Source organism: Pocillopora verrucosa, chromosome 7, assembly GCF_036669915.1.
Source record: "Pocillopora verrucosa isolate sample1 chromosome 7, ASM3666991v2, whole genome shotgun sequence".
NCBI classification, from domain to species: domain Eukaryota; kingdom Metazoa; phylum Cnidaria; class Anthozoa; order Scleractinia; family Pocilloporidae; genus Pocillopora; species Pocillopora verrucosa.
This window is the reverse complement of record NC_089318.1, coordinates 9236186-9262924: the sequence shown is the minus strand read 5'-3', so window position 1 is coordinate 9262924 and position 26739 is coordinate 9236186. Positions and strand designations below refer to the sequence as shown.

Sequence of the window (26739 nt, the reverse complement as noted above, 5' to 3'; positions counted from 1 at the left end):
TGGTTATATTCTGTAGTTCTTATATTTTTATAGTGATAAAGATTATTCTATTCTATTCTATATAGATGACTGAGATTATATGAATTATACATTAATGAAAGAGAAACAATCTTAATAAAGTATGAAAATTAGTAATTCAAACATTTGGATGTCTCTTTTTTAATTATGTATGTGCCTCAAATGAGATATCCTCAGCCTTATTGTGGGTTTACTCTATCTCAGGGGAGGAAGTGAGTTTTGAACGAAACTATTTCATCACTGCAATTTCAAACATTCTGTAATTACTTGTATGTGTGATGTCTCTTTTTCTAACAATTTAGAAGTTTCCCAAAATATTATAAGTTATCATAAGATAAATTAAATGTGGGTGTGATTAAGCAAATCAAAAGTCAATTTAAGGTGAAACCTACAGCTTTTAGAGGCACTTAAAGGTCACTAAATGATGAATTTTAACAAAACTTGAAATTTAAGAGGACCTGAAAGTACAACTAAAGATGAATTACAACAAAACCTGCAACTTTAAGAAGTACTTAAAGGGAAACAAAAGATTAAAGAAACCTTTAAGTTGCCTTTACAAGTAGAAGTTTTGGCAATTAAAGACGAGTTTACGAGAATTAGGAGGATTCTTAAAGTCAATTAAATGGTTATTTAGGTTTACTTTCATGTGATCCTAAAGTGTTCATGAAATGGTTCATAAGGAGACTTTAATTGACTTCTGAAAGTTCAATTAAAGATTCATTTCAGAACTTTCGTATGTCACTTAAAGATGTCTTAAATACTTCTAATGTTAACCTTTAAGTTACCTTTAAGGAAACTTAATTTAGTCATTTCATCCTGTGTCAGTCTAGGAATTGCCAAGTGTAAAATTTCAAGCCAGAAACTATTCATCTTTTGGAGGGTAGGGCTAGGAGGGGATGGGGGGAGGGGGGGGGGGGAAAGGGGTCGAAAAATCATTAGGTTTGCGTATCGTTTTCACTCTTTGCACCCCGAGCACTCATACGCGCACACTTAAGATGGATGCTCAACATAACAAGCGTCAAAAAATAATCGAGCAAATAACTAAGACGTGCAGAACTTCCAGGGATAATATAAATTTACCGCTAGAAACGGTGAAAACGCCATATAGATTTAACTCGAGCTTCTTTAAAGGTACAACTTTCTATGACGTTTTAACAAGATTATCAATTTAATACCAGGAGCTGCTCCTGCATATACGTATTTTAATATGATTGATACCAATTATTTTATAAAGTCAAAATAAGCTTAATGTCAAAAATAAAAAGACAGATTACAAGACTTAAAACGAATTCTGTGGTTCATTGAAAAAAGTACTTGGTTCGATTACGTGGTTCAACGAAAGGTTAATGTTGTTTGCCTGCTGGGATTTAATGTCTGCCATACCAATGTCAATGTCACCGCTATTTTGACGTGCTAAAATAACATTGAATACACTTTCAAGACCTGTTCACAATGAGGTGCACTTCTTGCGATTGTGCTGCAATCCAACGAGTCCTTCGGAAAAACATGTCACCGAGAGCAGAGCTTGTAAGACACTATTCAGAAAGCAAGTATTTCCTAGCTTTGTTATTCCTTTCGGTTCCATTTGACCGTAAGTAGTGTTTAGAATTAACGAAGAAAGCGTATTTTAGCCAAAAACAGAATATTCGCACATGAACGGAGCGCAGCGAGGTAAGGTAATATTCTTTCGCACGAAAAATAAAAAAAAAAAAATTAAAAAAAAAGGATAATTGATAACTTCCCACTTGTTTTTTTCCCGCGCAAGTGACAAAAATGTCCCCTTCCCTGTCCTCCTCCAATCGCACTACAACCAGTTGGGGGAAGTGTTTGAAGAATTGTTAACATGTCATCAGAAAGCTTGATTACCTAATTGAGCATGATGTTTAAGCTCCTTCAGAAAGTGATCCCAAAAAAATTTCTGCCTTCCCCGTGATCACAGCGTGTGTAGAAATGAACCCGCTACGGGTCCCCCAGATGTGAACATTTCGGCTTCTCGATTCAAGTTGCATTTTTAGGAGTTCGGAAAAATTATTTTTCCGTTGGTACATGATTTCTGTACCTGAATTACAGCCAAATAATAGTAACTAACGTTCACGAAGTTAGAATGTTGTTCAGAAGGACTAGGTCGAATGCATAAAATTGCGGCTGACGGGATAATAATAACAATTACAGGATAATGATTACAATTTTAACCATATTAATGTCCTGAACGCCTTTGAACTAACGCTAAAATTGGCTATAAATATCTATTGCAAAAACGATTTAGTTCATAGATTTGCGTATTAGAACAATTGTGCACATTTGAAAAAACTAATAGCTATGCCTGCATAAACATCAGCGTTTATAATAATATGGCCAATTTGTAAAACAGTGTAACATACAGGTCAGTTAAAAAATCCGTTTTCCCTTGGCCGCTGATTTTACAACCCCGTCATCTTCGATACAAAGAATCATGTTAGGCGAATAGTTTTACGTTTACTTCTTACGACTAACACTCCCAGTAGTATATTTAGCAATGTAGCTATGATTCTCTTTTTGCCAATATTTGCAACATAGATGAATGCGACAAGCATAAATTGTCCCTCACCGTCACTTGGCAAATTCGAAAAAGGCAACGCACCAACAGCACAAAATATGACATGGCGGGCAATTGGTAAACTTATGTAAAACAGCAAAATGCTCTTCGTCTCGCTTCTGATCCAGCATTTTATTAACTCCTTAAGAGAGAATCCTGCTTAACGAATGGCTTGGTCAATCGAACCGCATCCCTGAAAATTAGATATGTGTTCGGAATGAGGAGGAGATGGGCTGGCAATCCTTTAGGTAATGTGCCACGAATACTAATCGTTTGCTGGAATAAAGCTTTCGTTTGATACCTACGATATCGGGCAGAATACTGGGAAAACCAAACCAAAACCCTCTCTGGTAAATCACTGTGCCCCGACAGCTTGACGGTGAAGAATGCATTTCGCTATTTGTCCTCATCAAAACACGCTTTGGTAGATGACTGTTGTGGCCCAATTTGGAACAGTTTTCTTCTACTCATAATGAAACCGTAAAGCAAAGGTACCAGAATACGGAAAGCACTGAATCTGCTTACCCGTGTTGCGAGATTTTCATATGAAGTAGATAGAACTAGCCAAATCTAGAGGTAAAAGATGCTGTTAATCTTCATCTATGTCTTCCCGGTTTGATCCTGTCATATAACAATTAAATTATAATTTTTTTTTTATTTCAGTACAAAATCTATTTCTCTCAGTTACAGATAGACAGAACACACACTCTCTTGGAATCAACCTTAGAGAGGAATATATAAAAATCGCGGCGAAGCGGTTGAGGTGGCAAAAAAACATTCTGGCAAAATTAAATTATTTTTACTGTTCGTGGAATATTCATCGGCTCGTCTCGTAAAATGTCGGATTCTAATAAAGCTTAAGAAAAGATCATGAATAAACGTTAATTGAATAAAAGAAGATGACTGCACTTCTAACTCTGTTACCTTCCCTGATTCCAAAAGGCTAAGCCTGAAATAAGCCATCGATATCCATAACAATATGATTTGATGAAATCATTATTTGCCTTTTTCTGTTACTGGACACATTTGAAAACAAGTAACCTACTAACGACAAAAAAATATGATATAGTCAGGGCAGTGGTTGAATTGCAGCACTCATGTTAAACTATCTAAATTTCTCTTCATCTCGTTTCTGGTAAAACACTATTATTGTCTTTAAAAAGGGCCCTGTTACAAAGAATGGCTTAACGTTTTCCTATTTAGGACTGACACTCCCAGTAGTGCATGTAGCAATACAGAATTGTCACCCCCATTGAAAGGGTACCTTCGCATAAGCACTTGTAGGTTCTCTCGTCACCTGATTTGGTGCTTGATAATCTAACAAATTTTGCGTCATTTGTATCACAGTTTACACCAATGAAGGTCGTATTCTGCCAAAAAAAAAGATAATGATAATGACTACAATGATGATAATAATGATAATTATAAATGGCGTCAAGAGTTCGAATGCGAAAGGCTAAAACATTTCCTGTATGTGAATAGACTAAAGTACATATAGCATTATTTATGTTGTGAGAAAGCCGATGGCAAAAGTTTGCCAAAGAAGTGGCGTTCTAATTTTTTGCCTGCGAAACTAAACGCTGAAACGATTTCGAAATTGTCAAATAGAGCAATGACAATTAAATATCTTTGAATTTGTCGGTGCAAGAAGTGACTGTAGAACATTAGTTTTTAGAAAGCCTGGTCAGTCTAGTCACGGCGAGTTAGTATGTCAAAAGTAAGCTGAAGTATAGTCTGCAGTGCGCCTAAGATCGTTTTTAGACGGTGATTATTGTTAGCGTTGCTTTTCGGAGTCACTTCTGCGTTGGAATTAACCCAGGACGTGTTGTTTGATAAATAGAGAATAATACATGGGCGCGCGTAGACATGGAATTTCTCTTCGAGTGTTAAACTCGATAGTTCACGAGTGAGCGCAGCGAACGAGTGAGATGTCGAGTTGAACACGAGAAGAGAAATTCCATATCTACAAGCAACCATGTATTATTTTGTTTATTATATAAACAGAATAGCCCTTTACTGAGAAGAAAAGCCGATTTCATTAATGAATGAAAATAAACGAATCGACAATCCCCGAATAAGAATCGTAGAGTGCGTTGGCGCTAACTCTTAAGATGGAAAAATGCGTTGAATCATGATTACAAAAACAACAATGGTCGTAATTTTCAATCTACAAAATTCTCATCAATTGACTTTGTCCCTACTGACAGAAGAAGTCTTTCAGGTAAACGGCCAAAATCGGCCAGTGACAAATATTCCAGTTGTCGACTTTCATTCTCAGCCGAGAGAAATGCTAACACCAAAGCCACTGAATACGTAACTTTCGGTTTTTCTTTTCGCATATTGGTTTTCTTCTAGTAAAGTTTGAACCTCACTGTCCGTCAGCGAAACGGAAACCGTTTATTCATCAACCTGACCGAGTAGCGCTAAAGGCGACACGTGTGTTGTTACGGCTTTTCTTAGGGCTGGAAATCCTTGTATAACACCGCAGTTTATGTGATAAAATAGTTTTGTTTCTAAAAGTTAAGTATATATCAATTATTAATCAAAATCAAAATTTAGAAAATTTTCTCCATGTTATTTTCTTAAGTTCAATCTTTGAAAGTCGAAGGATTCTTTAGTTCTTTTCATGAATTTTAAAGAAACTTCTAACAGTACCGTTTGTAATAAAATTAAAGCCAAAATGATTTATTCTTTCTTCTGTACCCAAGATAGAGTTCATCTCTAAACTTACGTTTGGTTCCTTGATTTCCACTTCTTGCCTAGCGGCCGAACCTACTCCCATACCCGGACTGGGTGTAGTCTTGTAAACACAGGAACTGGCTCTAGGTCCAGGTAGGCCCTGGGTACCATTGTAACCGGATGGTCCACGAGGGCCCTGAGTACCATTATATCCTGGAGGTCCGGCAGGTCCAGCAGGTCCGGCAGGTCCAATATCACCCTTAGTACTATTGAATCCCAGTGGACATGTGATCTACGAAAAACAAGATTTCCTGTTTTGACAATAAGAACGATAATTTTTTGGCCAAGAAAGGAAATTTTCCGAGAAGAGGAAGTGATGATTTCACTGATATCGAGGAGCACTTGCGAGGAGGGGTGACGGAAGGCTTGTGTTATTCTGAACTGTCATGTATGTATGTTCAGAATTTAACTTACTGTCACATTTTCCAGTTTCTTTTCCACCTGCCAAAGAGACAAGAACTGTTATTAAACCAAACAGCTGTAATGATTGGGTCGTAATTCTAAGACCAAACACGCGAATAGCTGCATTCTTATATCGCCGTCCACAACCCTAAGAAACAGAAATATACAAGGAGTTGAATATACAGAAAAAAAAGACTTGCCTTTGTAACGTTTTTCTCCAGATTCCCTAAACCTTTTGAAACCTGTCACAATAATGAATAAAAAGGTTAACATGAAGAGACTGTTTCGTTATAAGATAACACAATTTGATTGTGTCGAAATAAGATTACACTATTTAATTCAAGTGAGTTTAATTTGGCGTGTACACGTACTACAAGAAATGTAAGAAATTCAAGAAATAGATCTTGTCGATGTGTAATCTTTGTTTCTTTACTATAAGACTATATTGAAAACACTAAAGGAAAAACTCACCTCGGTAAAGTTATTCTCCAGAGTCTCTAAACCTTTTGAAACCTGTCACAATAATGAATAAATAGTTTGCATAAAGAGAGTGTGTGGTCGTAAGATTGCACTATTTGATTGTGTCGTTATAAGATTTCACTATTTGATTCGAGTGAGATAAATTTGGCGTGTACGTGTCCTACAAGAAGTCAAAGAAATTCAAGAACTAAATTTTTTTGATATGGAATCTTTCTTTATTTACTATAAGACTATATTGAAAACACTGAAAGAAAATCTTACCTCGGTAAAGTTATTCTCCAGAGTCTCTAAACCTATCGAAACCTGTCAGAATAACAATTGAAAAGGTTTACATAAAGAGACTGTGTCGTAATAAGATTACACTATTTGATTCAAGTGAGTTCAATTTGGCGTGTACACGTACTACGAAAACGGTTAGAAATTCAAGAAATGGATCTTTGTTGATGTGTAATCTTTCTTTCTTTACTATAAGACTATATTGAAAACACTGAAGGAAAATCTCACCTCGGTAAAGTTATTCTCCAGAGTCTCTAAACCTTTTGAAACCTGTCACAACAATGAATAAATAGTTTGCATAAAGAGAGTGTGTGGTCATAAGATTGCACTATTTGATTGTGTCGTAATAACATTGCACTATTTGATTCAAGTGAGATAAATTTGGCGTGTACACGTCCAAGAAGAAATGAAATAAAATCAAGAAATAATTTTTTTTGATATGGAATCTTTCTTTCTTTACTATAAGACTACATTAAAAAAACTGAAGGAAAATCTCACCTCGGTAAAGTTATTCTCCAGAGTCTCTAAACCTATCGAAACCTGTCAGAATAACAATTGAAAAGGTTTACATAAAGAGACTGTGTCGTAATAAGATTACACTATTTGATTCAAGTGAGTTTAATTTGGCGTGTATATGTACTACGAAAACGGTCAGAAATTCAAGAAATGGATCTTTGTTGATGTGTAATCTTTCTTTCTTTACTATAAGACTATATTGAAAACACTGAAGGAAAATCTCACCTCGGTAAAGTTATTCTCCAGAGTCTCTAAACCTTTTGAAACCTGTCACAACAATGAATAAATAGTTTGCATAAAGAGAGTGTGTGGTCATAAGATTGCACTATTTGATTGTGTCGTAATAACATTGCACTATTTGATTCAAGTGAGATAAATCTGGCTTGTACACGTCCAACAAGAAATGAAAGAAAATCAAGAAATGGATCTTTTTGATATGAAATCTTTCTTTCTTTACTATAAGACTATATTGAAAACACTGAAAGAAAATCTCACCTCGGTAAAGTTATTCTCCAGAGTGTCTAAACCTTTTGAAACCTCTCAGAATAACAATTGAAAAGGTTTACGTAAAGAGACTGTGTCGTAATAAGATTATTCACTATTTGATTCAAGTGAGTTTAATTTGGCGTGTATATGTACTACAAGAACGGTCAAAAATTTAAGAAATGGATCTTTGTTGATGTGTAATCTTTCTTTCTTTACTATATGACTATATTGAAAACACTGAAGGAAAAACTCACCTCGGTAAAGTTATTCTCCAGAGTCTCTAAACCTTTTGAAACCTGTCACAATAATGAATAAAAAAAGTTTACACAAAAAAAATGTGTCGTAATAAGATAACAATATTTGATTGTGTCGAAATAAGATTGCACTATTTGATTCAAGTGAGTTAAATTTAGCATGCACACTTACTACAAGAAATGTAAGAAATTCGAGAACTGGATTTGCTTTGATGTGTAACCTTTCACATGAGAAACGGAAAAATTGAATACAAGGAATAAAAAAAAGTTAGTAATACATATAAGCGTGACTAAATCTACTAAATGTTTAAGAAATGATGCAAATAAGGGCTTTAGGATCGATGAATTATAAAAAAATATTCTATAACTCAATAAGGAATCCAATTAATGAAAATCAAGGAAGGTAATTAAAAATATACTTGTTGAATTGCCAAGGATATTCAGAGTAAACTTACTTTGTTTTTAACATTCAGGAACTCCTTTTTAATCTGCAATGAAAAAGTAGAATCAAATTTGAACGATACACGCTTTTTAACTGTTTTTTTATTCGAATGCTAATCACACAAATAGTTTCTTTTCTAATAACGCTGCCCCCAATCCTCCCCCCCTTTACTTAAAAAAGGAAAAAAACCGGAAGTTCACGACTATAAATAAACACTGAAAGAAAAAACTCACCTCAGCAATGGTCTTCTCAAGAATCCTCTTTGAAACCTGACGTAACAACGAATAGAAATAGGTTCCTGACTAAAGTTTAAAGGAAAGTATTCGTTTTCAATATAAAATATATAGAGAAAGAGATGAAACGAAAATGAACACATGAAATGCGAGGAATTAAGCAAGAGTCGAGCAGAGAAATTTTATGTACCCACTACCCTCCAAAAAACCGAAAAAAAATTGAATGGACGCGAGCAGAAAAAAGGGACACATTTTTCAACAGTCAATTTACTAGGCAGCTTTCTTGAGCCATTTGAAACGAGCCATTTGAAATGAAATGAGCCATAACTGAAATGGCATCATAAGAATCTTGGTTGATATCATATGGCGGGTTGTATTGATTATAGAAGATCTAAATTCCCACTACTAAAGGTTTTTTTGCAGTTTTCAGCAGTAGTGGATGTATCTCGTTATGAGATTTCTATCATTGAATTTTCACCCGAATAAATAGCGAAGAATTTTGACCTACTGGTTCTCTCAAAGCCGAGAGGTTCCTTTTCAGCTCTTGTTGATTCTTCTTAAGTTCTGATATTTCTTCATGAAAGAAAAACATTTATAAATGAGTGGATGCATAAATACATGGCTGAAGATAAGATTTAAATAATGATAGTAATAATAATGATAATTAAGTCTTTTCAATTGGATTTATGTGGGTAAAGCCTGTTTTCGTACTTTTTTACTCTTTTAATCAACAAATTACGGCGTCTGAAAATATAACTCCTCAAAGGAGAGAAGTCGTTATCGGCGGAAATGGAATTGTTTTTACGTATACCGAGCCGTTGCTCTTCGAAGGAGTAAAATACACTATGAGAAACATATATTTAATGCATGTCATGGCAGTTCAAATACATATAAAGGTATTTGAACTGCCACTTTTTTCCTGGGACTCCTTGGAGGATATCATCAGGAACAGTAAGATCACGGGAGCTCGGGCAGAAACTGTGGACATATTTCCAGTAGTGCATTCGTACATATTCATCGTCGCAGAAGACACGGTTTAATGAAAAAATGATTTTCAACGCTGATTCATTCTCTTCGATCACAACAAATAAGCTACTTAAGTGTTAAATCACTTGACGTGATATGTAGCTCTTTGTAATCACCAAGTCAAGAAAAAAGCCAAAAGTAAACTCAATACATGAAATGAAACCCAAAGGGTTTTCTGGATTTATTTCCTAGCGAATTATAGCTAATTCTTCTAAACTTCGAGACCATTATGCAATGCAAATTTCAAAATACGCATTCATGCATTGGGGAAATTTATCAGTAGGTTTTATCACATATCATTGTTATTCAATAAATAAACTAACGCTTCCCTCGTATCTAAATTACCTGAATCGATTTATGATGAAGATGCTCGAAACAGCGATGCCTTATCTCCAAAATGGATTTTTTGGATCTCGACACAACGTTTACCCCGTGGCGATCGCAGAAATCTTTGTGCAAACACTAGGATCGATTACTGGAAACTCATTCATTTGGATATAGAAATTAAAACTTGGATGTTCCTAAACATTTTAAGATCCAAGGATTTTTTTGAAAATAATTACTATGCAAAAATAGGCTTCGTTGTTTTTCAAATTTGATTACCACGAAAAATGTAGGGTATTCAATATTTTCGGCTTTTCCGGATTATGTTTACCGCTTACTCCCCTAATGCTCTTTTGCACTGTTTGAACATTTTTCACATCTTTCGATTCTCAATAGTTATAAAACGATGAAACAATGCGGTCGATTTGTCATTTAGAAAGTAGCGCAACAGAAAAATTCTTTAATAAAACCGGGGCGTAAATAAATTCTTGGGGTCTTTAGGTCTCAAGGAAAAATTATAGATAAGCCACAAAAAGATAACTTTTTTGCAATAGGTGAAATGTTTCAGTCTGAACGGGTAACAGAGAATGTAGTTTCGCTATTATGATTGACCCTGGAGCTCAAGAATCGACCCACGGGGAGAAAGATGATCTTAAATCAAATTGGTGAGACTTTCCAGATCATCTTATACGTTAATGACTTTTACATGCTGTCAATAACATCGGAAATTTATTTTCGAGACTTAAACTGAATTCAAGAAAAACAAAAAAACGAACCAAAAAAAAAACCCAGGAACAAGGGATGATTTTTGTAAATAAAGATAATATCGCTGTCAATAAAGGTATTCACGAATCTCGCGAGGTGTGCTAAGATGCATTTTTATGTATATACATATCGCACCTAGGGCTGCGGTAAATTTTTAACAATTGTTACTCAATGCTGTTTTGATGCGCTATGCTAGGTTACTGAAGTCACGTCTGAAGAGAGAAGTGTGTTGGTGTGCTGTTAGAAAAAAGAAAAAACGCCTTTGAAGGCAATTATTAGAGAAGTGTCTAGAGATCCTTTCCTGTTTGTTGTTATCAATGACTCGAAGGTCTCTAACAACAATAATAATAATAATAATAATAATAAAAATAATAGTAATAATAATGATAATAAAAGAGGCTTCTTCACGATTTGGGCGTAAATTTGATGAGCTAATCATCTGTAGTGCGTCACAGGCTTGTCCGTACTTTTTCAACCTCAATCTTGTTTGGATTTCGTGCTCTTGCCAACTTTTACGTTTGTCTACCTTACCAGGCCAAGTTTGTGTGGTTTTCCATAGGCTGAGACTCGCTTTTTCAGCGAAAAATGATCCAAAATAGAAGCGCATCTAACGCACGATAAATTTGAAGATATGAATTAAAATTTAGAATAAAACATCTTGTAAATCTGCAAATACCTGTTTCTCCAGAGTAGGAACATTGCGGTGAACCAACGTGAAGTACACCAAACAACATCAGCAAGGTGAGCGCAAGAGAAACTGCTGAGAGGAAACACATAGCCAGCACGGCCACATGATACAATCTCGGACCTTGGCTGGCATCGCTCTTCTCGTCAGCAGTTTGCAGCAAACTACTACCATTGCCCATATTCCCGTTTGAAATAGCATTCAGTTGCTCTTGACCGTCAATGGTCGCTTCAGTTTCCTTTTTGGTAAGGCAGAGCTTATCTTCTGCTTCGGTACGATGGTTTTCTTGAAGTTCTGTTTCACAATTAGACGCCACAGGCGAGTTCGATCGTTGCCCAGGGGAAACGCTTCTGTTTAAAAAAGACATGTTCCTCTTCGGAGTCGTTACTATAGGCGTGTTATTCTTTGCCTTTCCTTTAAAGGTGCAAAATCAAAAGTCAGTAATATTAGGCACCCGAAAAGAGGAATAGATCTGAAGAGTATGACAAACTGCCACGTTATATGTTGTACTATTTCCTTAGTAACGGACTTGTACAAACACATACTGTTCTCATTCTTCTCTCTAAACGGTTTATTACACTCAAAAGTAATTATCGAGAAATGCGCAGCTTAGCATGAGAGAATGTGCCAGATAATGATGGAATTAACAGTTTCAGCTCAACTATTACTGATATTTCAGGGAGGAATCTGCGTCCAGAAGAACAAAAAAATTGAAAATAGAATTAAGAACTTTGTGCATACGAGTTTAGACAATATGATTAACATTGAATGATATCTGATGATCAGCCAACTTTTTTGCAGTTTTCAAAAATCAGTCAATTCTTCATTCTATTGTTCAACTCTTTGAAATTAAGAAGGCTGATTGGCTTATTTCATCTTCATTAAAAAAAGAACAAAATATTTCCTCAGGTGCTCCCAAGGTCAATGAAACGTTACCCGTTGCAGTTTACATTGTTCGCAATAAAGAGCAAAGCAAACGATAACCTTCTCGTATTTCCTGTTTCCATCTAAAACAAAAGCAAAATACGAGCCTGCTGATAATAAACAAATGTTTGATATCTGTCTTCCGCACATAATTACGGGACAAAGGACGTGAACATACTGATTCGATTAATCATTATTCTGTTTTTAATGATCGTAGGAAAACCGTTTAAACTTGTTTTTGGCACAGTTTTCATAAAAACACATTTAAGGTCATCAGCTTATGCCAATGCTATCTAACGCATGAACCATGATCTTGTAAAATTAAACAAAGGCAAAAAAGGATGAGTTGGACCATGTCGTCATAAGTAGGAAAATATTTCCGTTGTTTACCGTCCCATCAGAAAAACCGATTGTTCGACAGTTAAGATGAATAAGATGCATTCCCGAGTAGGAATTTCCTTGGTACACGCCTATTTCTTTTATACAAAAATTCTCAGGGAAGGGATTCATGGGATGTGAGTCGGAAAAGTTAGGATATAAGTGGGAGGGAATAGTCTTGAATTATTGTCATTAAAATGTTGCGATAATCGACCATCTCTCTCCAACTGATCGACTGACTGTGAACTGTATGGAACACGCTCATCTATATACTCACTATCGGTAGACAGCGGGTGGCACGCAGCAGGCCAACTGACCTTGAAAGATTTCAAAAACATTGTGGTCAGAACAATAACCTAAAAACCTTCGCAAGAATGTGACAAATAAAAACAACGTATCTAAAACTTCCGATCAAGCAATCAGTCGTTTACTGCCAAAACAAAAACATGACCTTCAGAGTAAGTTCAACGCGAGGTCATTAGACAATCTGAGCAAGTCCGCTGATGGAAGTTAGTAAAGAGAGATACATTAAGGAAACTCAACGCCATAGCTAAAACGAAAAGACACTTTGGTTAGTGAATTCAAATATTGATTAAAACTACTGCTAAATCAAAATCCCTAAAATCATACCAAACTCATTGACTACCTCACAACAATTAATGCATCTAGACTGATATGATCCGACTTCTGTTCTAGCGAATTTTGCTTCAACTCAATGTCCTAACACGGGTATTGGTAAAACACAAACAGTACGTTGGCAATTAAAAGTTAAGGGGCGTTTCCCTTTACTCTTTAGGTTGAATTTAGGAATTTTAATCGCACGAAGAATGTTTTTCATTACACTCCTCTTGTTCAACAGGAAAAATTTTGGTAGGAGATTGTTGGGGCCCAGCATAACTCTGTTTTTTCCTCTCATAACGAAACTCTAAACAAAGGTAATGCGTTATCGATGGTACTGAATCTACTGACAGATATTTCGGAAATCTCACTCTAGACATACAGCACGCGCAGAAAGCGTGGTTAGAAGTTGGACTTACTCTTTTATCTATTTCTCATGCCTTGAACCTATAATACATGTATGGTAGAATCGCTAATAGTAAAAGACTCCCATAAAAATTCCCAGGGAAATTAAATGATAGAGAATGGGAAACAATTTTTTTTGCTTGTCTACCTTAGCTTGATTTGTTGGATATTTATTTAATTTTTGCTTTCGATCTTAAAGTACTTTTTTTTCTCAGGTGTATTGGGACAAAAATAAAATTCTTAGACACAAGAGTACCCATTTCCTAATTATTTTACTGGGATAGTTTATTGGAAAACCACTCGAAATTTCAGACAAACTCATGTCAAAGCTAACAAAATGATTGCAAATAAAGTATGATGAATTCAATCTTATTTCCTCAACATCTGTGGATTAACTCTGGAATTGGCTGAAAAATGTTCATTACATTATTTGCGACTAAACACCACCGTTAGTCCTTTCGACCCTTGAAAATGACGCATCTAATATCTCTATATAATTTCTCAATCACACAATAAAGACCCGAGAACAAAGGAAATGATCACCAACTATAAAGCTCTTGATTGTTAAACTAATTCTCCTTGTCAGCACCTTACAGTGTGCTTTCGTCCACAGCGTTGACATGGTTGAATAACAATAATGATAACTATATTGGTGCATTGATAATGATTATGATGTTGATTGATGATAATAAGCATAACGATGTTAATGAAGATGATAATAACGATGATGAGAATAATGACGACTGCGACTAATTATAAAATTAGGAAGATAAGGAATATAATAGTCACAATCTATTGGTTACCAGGTATAATACTAAGGCCGTGACAAAATACTTGTTCTGTCCTGCAATGCTTCTATTCACTCTGTGCAAACCAATTCAGCAAGAATGGCTTTTAAGAAATTAGAAACAGTAAAAGTAGGCTAAAAACAAATTTTATTTTATCAGATTTAAAACAAAAATAAAAAAAAGTTTAAAAAACCCAACAACTACGTTATTTTCTCTTTTATTCTTCAATTTGAAGAATAAAAGAGAAAATAAAAATTTAATTTTACGAAATGTTGCTTCGCCAAGAAAACGACTGATCTGCGATTGTTACACCGAAAACTGTTGCTTTAAATCAATGTTTAGATCGGTCGAGGCATATTGTAAGATATATAGTTATCCTTAAACGCATGATTGTCAAAGTTGTCTATGAGCTAGCAAACACTCGAATACTAAGGAAGTCGTTTCAAGTGCGTACATATTTATTTTCCATGATTTGTAAAAGGAAATTGCATGAAGCCCGATAGACGACGTTTAACGCGCACCTTCACATGCAGTTGATCGGCAGGGCAGAATTTTGATTTAGCACGCACAAAATTTTCATTGTAGAAAGTTTTTTCGCCACGTTAGAAAACTGGAATCACGAAAATAAATTAGGTGGGGAGAGGATCACTTTCCGGGGCCCAAGTGCTTCATGCAGGGATATAGGTCTAACACTTTGCCCTGAAATTTATTTCCCGAAAGAAGGGGGAAATCACTAGTGTAGAGGTCTAACCGAAAGTCAGGTAAATTGTACTTCAAAGAAAATGCAAATCGTATCCAATAAATAACATCATTGAACTTATAATAAGTAATTTCAGGATTTCCAGTCATAAATTGATAACTTCGAGTTTCCACTTATCATATGTCGAAGCATCGCTTCGAACCATCATCATCGCTGATGCTAAGACCAAGGTGGCAGCGGCCTTTAGGAGGGAGGCTACAGAAATGACAAACACAGCAACGAAAAGACGGCGAAATTTCAGCGTGTGCGAATTTTTAAAAGACGGCTGTGCTCTCGCCTCGGGATCTGCCTGGGGAGTTTGACATATAACGATGACGTCATAGGTTTCAGCTTCATATCCTGTGTTCCATCTCAAAGTACAGATTTTCCTGTCCATTTTGACTCCTGTTACTCATAGTGTAAGGAATGGTACGTATTTTAGGATTGTTCGCTTGAATTTCACAAATCATAAAAACACGTGATCTCGCGACAGCCGGAAAATTTGATGTGATATGGTCAGGTAATTATAGCTTCTATTTCCTGACTGTGAGGAAATACTGAAACGTGTTCCTTTGAAAGTAAGTCAATTATTGTCAATATTTGTTTCGACTTAAGATTTTCGCAATCTATTTTGAGAAAGATTTTTCCAGATCACAGGGTTGTATACAAACATTTTGTTGCTATTATCCACTTTCCACTCCGCTGGATAATGCTTGAAATGGATGCTTTCATCTCTACATCACTTGACTTACCAGAATTATGCAGACAAACAAACGCCAAGGAGCCCTATTGGTTGTATGTTGTTTGTCATGGCCAGTTGAACTTAGCTGGTTTGTCGATCCGTGGACAAAACGGGGATAATGTCAAACCATTTTATTCTTACCGCAGAAAGTAGTGGAACTGTTTCTGTTGATCTTTTTTGCAACGTCTGCGAGACGAGTGCATGTAATCGTAGCCTAATTTGTGACTATTTGCATTTTTTTTAATCCTTTATACTATATCTTGAATCCTTAAGACACACGTCCGAGCTTATTTTTGGACACAGCTCAGCAAGACCGGGTCATATGAATAAAATGGAAGCATATGGGAAAATAAAATAATAATGATAAAAAGGAAAAGAAAGCTTTTTGTCATGCGCTCCGTATAGTTCCTCTTCGTTCTTATGAAAATATTTTTTCTAGTAGTATCCACTCCGCGAATCTTTCTTTGTTTCTTCGATACATATTTTTTTTCAATGGTGCTAGGTAGGAGGTCAAATAACGCATTTTAATGAGATTTGTCTTCTCACACTACCGGTTGTTTGTTTGATTGATTAAAGGGGCGCCTCTGGCATGTTCACACAAGGACAGTCTTGTTCACGATGAAATCTCCGCCAAAAAAACTGATCAAATTCTATCCCTTTCCGATTAGATGTCTCAAAGACACCTCGTGAAAGGTAGCGACCGATGATATAACATATTTACTTCAATCTCATCTACAATTTCCACGTGACTTTTAAAGGCAATGTCTCGTATTACAAGTTGTTCTGAAATAATTTCATGAACTACACTTTGACCAACTTTAGCCGCCGGTTTTAACTGAAACGAAGACTCCAGAAAACAAAGACCTAAAATCTAAGACCCAAAAAGGAAGACCCGGAAACGAAGACCCCTTTATTTCTTTATTTAACATGATTGTATCGAAGGCTATTTTTGGTTATTTGCGTGACTTTCATACCCTTTTGTTTTTTGTGACATGCAGTCGGCCACGAGACGCGTGTTTTACAAGTATAGTCAGAAGAAGAGAAAGATTGAAGGATTGGTGAAATATTAGAGGGATAAAACGGGGAAAGAGGTATGTTCATCTTGTTTATCTTTGTATTTATATACCGAAACGTATACAATGAAACGTGTAGTTTTGTTAGGCTTAGTACATTTGTGTTATTTTGATTTATCTGCATATACGCCCCGCGTGTTCGAGTGTAGGACATTTTGATACGTGTATATTGTATGGTAAAGGCTTTTTTATATTTATTGTATTTCAGTTTTTACGAGCTTTCAAGTTTAATAAACGAACTGAGATTCGATAGATGCTTGGAAGTTCCGTCAATATAAAACATCTCTCCGACGCGGCGTTGTTAGATTCGATTGATGTCAGTGTCCGCCCCATTGCAATGGTATATTGTTATGGTTTCAGCACCGGTTTTAATCTTTCTGAGAGCGATGAAGTATGCCATGAAACACCGGTTTTAAATAAAAATACCGCAAAAACCAAGACCCGAAAACTAAAACGAGGACACCTTATTTTCTTTGTCAACAATGATACATAAAGGATGTTATCAAACGCGAACTAGGTGCCTATAAGTACCCTGTTTATTTATTGGATTCTTCCCAATGCCCACTAACTTTGTGGTCAGCACAGGTTAACTTAAAATGCTAGATTGACAGCCTTCGATCGATCCACTGACGTCAAAGTGCGCTATAATTAGATTTTTTTTCTTCCTTTGGTTGCCGTCTGCGTCTCAAACGCCTTTCTACTTGACGTAATTTAGTTTTAACAACTGAGTTAAAAACGTAAATTAGCCAACGTAAAGGGTAAAAAAGCTGACGTTTCGAGCGTTAGCCCTTCGTCAGAGCGATAGATCGAAGGGCTAAAGCTCGAAACGTCAGCTTTTTTATCCTTTACGGTGGCTAATTTACGTTTTCAACTCAGTTGTTAACACTAAATTACCTGGTATACTCTCCCACCGACGCAGCACCACAGTTTCTCTACAAACTTACCCCTTTATACCTTTCTACTTAAGTTATCTATTCTTTCCGCAACCCAGAAGTGTTAACACTAGGGAGGAGATGAAAAAGGGGGTTTTAAAACGTTTGTAAATAACGGTACAACTTTGAAATTATCTTCCACTGTAAAAAGGCTGAAGAGCAACGCCGTGACACCTACTGGCGTCAGTGGGGTCGAAAGTTCACATCGGCAATTTTAGATAAGGACATCAGGGTGGGCGGTTAGAAATTTTGAAGGGTACTAGTGTTTTCGAAAATAAAATAATTAAGGAAGGCAAAAAAATAGGAAAATTTAACGAAATAAAGCGATTCCGGTTTAGCGCTTAATGTAATTGTAGGCGATTTTTGTTTAATTTTTTCTTTTTTGTTAATTAACTGATAAATGATCACGTTGCGAGCAAAGAAATTGCCAAGCTTTTAACTGTTTTCATTGGTGAAGCCATGAAGCGTGACGCGCACTTCCTGTATCAAGATCGTGAAGGGGTTTTCGCTTTCGGGTCTTCGTTTTGGAGTATTAGATCTTACGTCTTTGTTTTTACGGGTCTTCGTTTTTGCTACAACTTTAGCCGCCGGCTAAAGGGCGAAGGGCGCCCTCGTGCTTGTCTCACACAAGGGCAGTTTTGTTCACGATGAAATCTTCGCAAAAAATATGATCAGGTACGATCCATTTCCGGTTAGTTGTCAAAAAGACAGCCCGTGGAAGTTAGCGACTGACGAAAGAACATATTTACTTGAATTTCATCTGAAATTTCCTGGGATGAATCTCCTCAGGGTCCTGGTCGATACTTTTTCAACTAAACCGAAAGCTCGTATAAGTTTTCATCAGACATCTCACTCGACAGTCCTTTGTCATAGAGTCGATATTCTGTTCTCACGAAGGAGATATGATCATCCATGGGCTGCAACGAAAAAATTGAGGGAAAAAGATAACTGGCAAAAGCCATGACGCCATGACCGCTTAAGACAACAAGTCACAAAATAACGGCCATACACTCGGACTAAACCAATGTGCACTCAACTTCTGTTTTAATGTATGTGAAGCATATTTACCGAGACTTACCGTATTTTTTTTCCTTTTTTTCCAATGAGAAAACGTATCTCAAATTTACATGATATTGATAGCATGTGCGTCCTGAACCCAAAAAGTTTCTGGTTTGATTTCTCCCACACATTTTAACCGACGCCATTCAAACTGCTATTGACGTCGACGCGAGGCTCTATCTGTGCTATTGATATCAACTGAACTAGGTACTAAGAGCCATAAATAGCAGAGACAAAAATCGGACCGTGACGCCATGTTTCAAGACGTCATGGTATAGACAAAACTTCTATGGCCCGGACTGATTGATTACTTTTCTGTCTCTACACGCGTTGAACCTGTTATTCATGAAAACAATTAAAAGAACTGATTTATTTTTTTTGTTGGGTACATGATTTCTTGAAATAGCAGCGAAACACTAGTAACTAACGTTCACTAGGTTAGAAAGTTTTTCAAAAGGACTAGGTCGAATACATAAAATCGCTTATGAACTAACGCTTAAGTTGGCGAAAAATATCAATCGCAAAAATGATTTAGGCTAACAACAATTGTGTACATTTGAAAAAATTAATAGCTATGTATGCATAAACATCAGCGTTTATAATAATACAGTGTAACATACAGGTCAGTCAAATCTGTTTTTCCGTGGTCGCTGGTTTGACAACTCCATCATCTTCGACACAAAGAAGGGGAAGCGAATAGTTTAACATTAATCTTTATGGACTAACCCCTCTAGTAGTAAATTTAGCAATACAGCTTTGATTCTACTTTTGCATCGTACATGAATTCGACAAGCATAATATGTCCCTCACTATCACGGGGTAAATTCGAAAAAAGCAACGCACCAACAACACAAAATATGATATAACGGGCAATTGGTAATACTCATGTTAAATTGCAAAATGCCCTTCGTCTTGCTTTTGGTCCGACTTTCTATTAACTTATTTAGACAGAATCCTGCTTAACGAATGGCTTGTTCAATCGAAAGGCAGCCCTGAAAATTAGATATTTTGAAGACGAAAAGAGACGAAAGACAAACCTTTAGGTAGTGTCCCACGAATAGTAATCATTTGCTGGAATATAGGTTTCTTTTGATACCTATGATATCGGGAAGAAGACTGGGAAACCCATTTCAAAACGCTTTCGGGTAAATCACTGTGCCCCGAGAGCTTTCCTGTGAAGAATGCATGAGTCTGTTTGTTTTCATCAAAACACACTTTGGTAGATGATTGTTGGGGCCCAATTTTGAACGGTTTTCTCTTTCTCATAATGAAACCGTGAAGCAAAGGTACCAGAAAACGGAAAATACTGAATCTGCTTTCCCATCTCGCGAGGTTTATATTTGCGAAAAATGCAACTAGCGAAATCTAGAGGTAAAAGTTGTTGTTTAACTTCATTTATTTCTTCCCAGTTTGACCCTATCATGTAACGATTAAAATACTATTTCTTCATTTCAGTATAAAATCTATTCCTCTCAGTCACAGATAAACAGAGCACACACTCTCTTGGAATCAACCTTAGAGAGGAGGACTGGGAAAGGTATATATAGTTGTTGCTGAGCGGTTAACGTCGCAAAAAGATTTCTGGCAAATTATTTTTAATTTTCATGAAAATTCATCAGCTTGTTTCATAAAATGTCGGTTTCTAATAAAGCTTAAGAAAAGTTCATGAATCAATGTTCAAAGAATAAATGAAGATGACTGCACTTCTTTTATCTTCCCCAATGCCTAAAGGCTAAGTCTAAAATAAGCCATCAATATCCATAACATTATGATTTGATAAAATCATTATTTGCCTTTTTATGTTACTGGGTGCATTTGAAAAAAAGTAACGTACTAAAGACAAAAAATATGATGTAGTCAGAACAGTTGGTAATACTACAGCACTCATTTTAAACTACCTAAATTGCTCTTCATCTTGCTACTGGTGAAACACTCTACTATTGTCTTTAAAAAGGACCCTGTTAAAAAGAACGGCTCAACGTTTTCCTAATTAGGACTGACTAGGTAGTGCATGTAGCAATACAGCTTTATTACTTCAAGAGATAGGGTACCTTCGCAAAAGCACTTGTAGGTTCTCTTGCCGCCTGAGATGATGCTTGATAAAATAGTAACTTTTGCGTCATTTGTACCACAGTTTACATCAATAAACGTCTTACTCTGTCAGAAAAATAAAGATAACAACAATGGTAACATAAGAATAATGAAACTAATGATAATGATGAACGACGTCAAGAGTTCGAAGTGCGGAAGACTGAAGCATTTCTTTCCATTATTATTGACGTGACAAAAGCTTACGGCCACAATCTGGGACATTCTTTTTGCAAGTTCTGCAAACCAAAATCATGTCTCATAAATGATATCGTCACGTTCAGGATGGCATTCCTATTTTCTACAATTTTTTAAAATTGACACCAAACCCTAATAATTTTAATATTTGTTAACTAGAAAAACAAAGAAAAAATAAATTTAATCTTTGAAGTTGTCCATACTGAATAAATGGTCTTTAGATTATCTAAAAATCCTTCAAAGATCAAAACTCTGAAAGTTTTCTTTTACTTGTGGCGGAAGGGTGGGGAGGGGGTAGGAGCTCTGAAATATCCTTCAGCGATAACTTCTCTAACAAATGCTAATGAAAACGAGTTATTCTTCCTTCTGTACCCACTTACTAACCCTAACCCTAACTCCTAACCCTAACCCTAACCCTAAGTTAATCTGTAACTTACGTTTGGCTCCGTTACCTGCACTTCTTGTCTAGCGGCCAAGTCTGCTACCATACCAGGGCTAGACTCCATCTTGTAAACACAGGAATTAGCCCCAGGTCCAGGTGGGCCCTGAATACCATTGTACCCTGATTGTCCACGAAGGCCCAGGAGACCAGGCATTCCAGATGGTCCTGCAGGGCCCTCAGTGCCATTATGTCCTGGAGGTCCAGCTGGTCCGGCAAGTCCGATGTCGCCCAAAGTACTGTTATATCCTGGAGGTCCGGCAGGTCCGGCCAGTCCAGTGTCACCAATAGTTCCATTGAATCCAGGTGGTCTTTTGATTCTCGTGGTGCTATTAATGTTTATCACATTGTTTACCAACGAGAATGATAATTATGATGCTAACGATAGCAGTAATTGTAATGATAAAAGTAATAATAGTATCCAATAGGAAAAAAATGTTTTATGTAATTCGAATTTTCTTTTTATTCATCATAAAACTTTCCATCCTAATTGCCATCCAAGTGCGTTATAATCTGATTGAGATACGGTTGTGTGGTCTTGTCGTGTGTTGCTTTGTTCGAAAATCTCTAACTCTTTGATCCTTTTTTCCCAAGAATATCATTATTGGTGTCGGAAACAAGTATGAAGAAGTGAACTTTTACTGATGCAAAATCGTAACAGCTGAGAATTAGCAGCCTATCCGTTTCATGTAGCTTCATAGTTTACAGGTTTCATTGATGAAATATAGGTAATGTCTTCTACTTAAATTTATGTAAGTTCGGGCCGCTAATTTTTTTTTAATAATTTAAATAAGAAACTTAAGTCTGGAGCTCAGCTAGTCCTTGACTACATTCAGTTGCACGTACCTTTTGATCATGCTGCAGGATCTGCTTTCGAAAATCAAGAAGCCTTTCATTCACAATTGTGTTTAGTGCGTTCAATGTGAAAGGTGCACTCTGTATTGCGAGCCAGATTTCTTTTGTATTTTGGTCTTGGAAAAGAGCAGAATATGGTGTTCAATGATGAGTGGAACATAAGATAAATATTTTTGGTAATGTCACATTTTTTCAACCACCCCCAAAAATTATCAATCTGCGGGAGGCATCAATCAGTGTAGATCACACGAAGCACATAAGAAGAACAATAATTAAAATAAAATTAATAATAAAGGTGACTCGTTGACATCTGTTAGGCTCATAAGGATTTTTGTCGGCATCAGTGTATGATTAAAAGAAAGATTGGATTAAGTATTTAATAAGAGACAGTAGCTTTAACCACTTTTCGGCTTCCGCACTTCTCTCATTGCCATCAAAAAATAAATGAGGTATGGTTTCTTAGGTTTTGGGTCTTAACTTCTGTTTCGCTACAACCTACAGTTCAGTGATGAACAAGAATTCTGAATTCGAATTCATAGTTTCGTTTTTCATATGGATTAGGTGTAGAGCTTGTTTAAAGTCATTGAAAGCAGAAAAATATCCTTCACGAACAGCCTCTCAAAGCAAAATAGATCTTAGAGCAAACTCAATTAGCGATTGCGCGCGCATTCCAATGAAGTGACGTTTATTCCAAACAACACGCTTGTCTGTGCCCTTAGTTAGGGCGCTTCATGTGTACATTTTGCGCCCGCCGTTGGTGGAAAAAAAAATCGTAAGGAAGTATCCTGAAACGTTGGGTTTCCTTTATACTGATAAGAATATTGAAACATACTAAAAACGAAATTAAGACCTACTCAAAAACATGATGTAATTTTCGTAATAGCTAACGAAGGATATCTAAACCGTTAGCGTGACACGGATCAACTGCAAATGTAGCTTACAGGCTCTGATTTTGAGCAGGTCACCAATCACTGCCAAATAAACTAGTTTGGAATTCATAAGAATCTTTTCTTTTTCGAAAGTTTTCGTTCTCAAACGGTAAGCGAAATCAACCCTTCCGAGCGTCATGTAATACCGGATCGATTGTTTACATTCATTGGGTAACCAATGCGACAATGTCGCCCAGACATACTTGATTTTGCCCAAAATCAACAGATGCTTCCGTAATATTAGGAAAACTTCTGGAATTTGCTTTCATTCTGGACGAAATAAATACTTGGACTTGATTTCTGACCGGTAAGCTGATTTAGGAGCTGGTCCCAAATGTAGCTAAGTCATCATAAATTAATAACTGTTTTCTTTTGACCTTTAAATTTCCCCAATTTTTTAAAATTAATTCAATCAATTCATCCATAAACAGACATTGTTCCAAATAAATGGCAACTTCTACAACGAGGTAACATTGGAGATATCAGGCTAACAAGTTGGGGTACATTTTTTACTGTTGAAGTATGGGCGGACTTGGTCGGCTTATCGACTTTTTGCCAAGCAAAAACAACTGGAACTTTTTGATACCCATTTCGTGGTTAGGACCCTAGAATTAGCCTTCATGCCGAATTTCAGCCACATCAGCAAGGTTAAGTGGACTATTGCTCCAAAAAACTGAAAAAAAACAAAAACAAAAACAAAAACCAACCAACCAACCAACCAACAAAAAAAACACACTTTTTTTCTAGGATTTGACTCATTTATTTTTGACGTCGCTTTTCTATTCATCGTTCTCTGTAATTATTAATTTGGCTTTTACTGGGAATATTTCAAAAATAGCATGTTAAAAAGGTAAAAAATTGTTCTTCGTCTCGTTTCTGATTCAACACTCTGTTATGCTCTTTACAAAAACTCCTGTTCATCAAACGGCTTTCCGTTTTCCTCCTTATGACTGGCACTCCCAGTAGTGGATGTAGCAATACATCGTTGCTTCTCCAGTTGTTAGGGTACCTTCGCAATTGCACTTGTAGGTTCTCTTTCGACCTGAGATAATGCTTGATAATTTAGCAACTTTTGCGTCATTTGTATCACAGTTTACGCCGATAAAGATCTTACCCTGGCCGGAAAAGAAAAAGATACTAATGATAAATTACTTTTAAGAGTTCGAAATGCAGAAGACAAAACAATTATTTCCTCTTTGTAAATAGGCCAGTTTACACTCATTTCAATGAGTGAACACTTGACGTGAAGAAAGCCGACGGCTACAATCCGGGGAATCCCTGTTGCATATCATAAAAGCAGCCTTCACATCTTGGAACGCAAGAATGAAAATATACCTTTTTTAAGGGGAGATCATCACTCCTTGTGGAATTATAGAATTCGAAATGATCATATAGATGTCCTGAAAGGTATGGAATTGTCCTAAAGAAATCTTACATTTAGCGGCAAAATGAAGTTGTCCCTAAGAGGCTGTTAAATTTATTCTCTCTCTCTCTTTTTTTACACTCTACGTTTCTTTTAATATACGATGATGGAGATTAAAGACTTAAAGAGAATAAAATTAGCTTTGATTCTCAAAATAAATGCGGCCTATGGCTGAAAATGAAAAATGAAATCTCTGAAACTAAGTAAAGCTTAACGACTTTGGACAACTCCTTGGACCAGTAAATCTAGTCTTAAGAGTGTTAATATGTTGTAAAGTAATTTCCAATAGGAGATTTGTTTTTTGTTTTTTTGTTTTGTTTTGTTTTTTTCTCTGTTTTTTTTTCAGAATAAAACAACTTTTTCGATATTAAAATCAACTTACGTTTGGTTCCGTCGCTGTAATTTCTTGTTGGGCGATCGAGGTTGCTGCCATGCCAGGGCTCGATAAAGTCTTAAAAACACAGGAACTGGCCCCGGGTCCAGGTGGGCCCTGAGTACCATTATACCCAGATGGTCCACGAAGGCCAGGAACACCAGGTAGTCCAGATGGTCCTGCAGGGCCCTGAGTACCATTATATCCTGGAGGTCCGGCAGGTCCAATGTCACCCTTAGTACCATTATATCCTCGTGGTCCGGGAACCCCAGTAGGTCCAACGTCACCATTACTACCATTGACTCCAGGTGGTCCTATGATGCTCCTGCTGCTATTTGTATTTTTCACCTAGACAATTAAATAAACCTTTATGTCGTACTGCTGTAATTAGATCAAATACAATTTGCAATTCTAAGTCTGTCCTAGTTTATCAACTAGAAGTGCCTCTCACAGAGATTATTTTAAAAGAGAGCAAAACCGAAGCAAAAGCGAAACAAATAACGAGAAGAAATATCCTGAAAATATGGAGAGGATCTCTCAAACCTTTAATTGTTAGGGTCTGCAGAAGGAAAAAGTCGATTCAAGCATATCTTACCTTGAAAGGTAAATCATGTGATCTTTATTAATTTCGGATGAACTACTACCAAGGGAAGTACTGCCTGACACAATACTTCTAAAGTAGGCCTTATTATCAGGCTTACATTGCAAGCGCGTAATAATATAATTGAGATACCGTTCTTTGGTCTTGTCGTATGTTATTTTGTTCGAGAATCTCTAGGTCTTGGATTCCTTTTTTTCCTAAGAATATTATTTTCTGGTTTAGGAAACAAGTATGAAAAATTGAAACCAGTGAACTTTTACTGATGCAAAATCGTAACAGCTAAGAATTAGCAGCCTTTCCATTCAATGTAGCTTCTTAGCTTTTAACTTTCATTAACGTTACATAATTAACGTCGCCTACTTGAGTTTATGTAAGTTAGGGCCGCTAATTCTTTATAATTTAAATTAGAGACCAAAGCTCAAAGCTCAAAGCTCAGTCAGTCCTTAACCGCATTTAGCTGCACGCACCTTCTGATCAAGCTGCAGGATCTGCTGTCGAAAATCAAGAAGCTTTTCATTCATACTTGTGTTTAGTTCGTTCAATGTGCAGGGTGCACTCTGTATTGCGAGCCAGATTTCTTTTGTATTTTGGTCCTGAAAAAGAGCAAAATATGGTGCTCTTTAAAGGGTGAAACATACGATACATATTTGCCCCCGCAGGGTTTTTGGCCCCAGAGGGCCAAAAACCCGAGGAGGCACCTTAGAACTCCCCGTGTAATTGCCCCCGCAGGGTTTTTGGCCCCAGAGGGCCAAGAACCCGAGGAGGCACCTTAGGACTCCCCGCGTAATATAGAGGAAGACTGGAGAAGAGAGAATGTGGGTATTTTCGGTAGATCATAACCAGAAAAAATCTCGATTTGATCGCTTGCACGGCCGCAAGGTATCAACGTTTTTCCCGCAAATGGTCATGGGCGGCCAGCAAAAAGACACGCGCGCGAGGACTTTTAGGATCGGC

The 26739-nt window shown here is 36.6% G+C and overlaps 1 protein-coding gene and 1 long non-coding RNA gene across 7 annotated transcripts in view; one reads left to right on the top strand and one right to left on the bottom strand.

Annotated features, from left to right (window-relative positions):
• LOC131791808 (collectin-12) overlaps positions 1–26739 on the bottom strand; it is a 51364-nt gene that overhangs the window by 20205 nt on the left and 4420 nt on the right. Inside the window, exons 1-15 of one of the 4 annotated variants that reach the window (XM_066169990.1) lie at positions 11213–11879; positions 8930–8994; positions 8422–8490; positions 8202–8234; positions 7747–7788; positions 7502–7543; positions 7232–7273; positions 6989–7030; positions 6719–6760; positions 6476–6517; positions 6206–6247; positions 5935–5976; positions 5747–5773; positions 5325–5564; positions 1207–3963 (exon numbers count right to left, since the gene is read on the bottom strand). In XM_066169990.1, coding sequence (XP_066026087.1) covers positions 3793–3963; positions 5325–5564; positions 5747–5773; positions 5935–5976; positions 6206–6247; positions 6476–6517; positions 6719–6760; positions 6989–7030; positions 7232–7273; positions 7502–7543; positions 7747–7788; positions 8202–8234; positions 8422–8490; positions 8930–8994; positions 11213–11588 — 1317 coding nt within the window. In that variant the 5' untranslated portion in view covers positions 11589–11879 and the 3' untranslated portion in view covers positions 1207–3792. Of the gene's footprint in view, positions 1–1206; positions 3964–5324; positions 5565–5746; positions 5774–5934; positions 5977–6205; positions 6248–6475; positions 6518–6718; positions 6761–6988; positions 7031–7231; positions 7274–7501; positions 7544–7746; positions 7789–8201; positions 8235–8421; positions 8491–8929; positions 8995–11212; positions 11880–24134; positions 24504–25193; positions 25533–26252; positions 26379–26739 lie in introns of those variants that run through there. The other 3 variants (XM_066169991.1, XM_066169992.1, XM_066169993.1) reach the window with 3 other exon arrangements.
• LOC136282393 (uncharacterized) lies at positions 15567–25298 on the top strand. Of its 3 annotated transcripts, XR_010718259.1 has the most exons (5): positions 16417–16508; positions 16814–16906; positions 20335–20416; positions 24595–24795; positions 25158–25298. It is a non-coding gene; the product is annotated as an uncharacterized lncRNA (long non-coding RNA). The 3 variants fall into 3 exon arrangements; XR_010718260.1 differs by lacking the exon at positions 16417–16508 and adding an exon at positions 15567–15651 and having other exon boundaries at positions 24595–25282; XR_010718258.1 differs by having other exon boundaries at positions 24595–25282.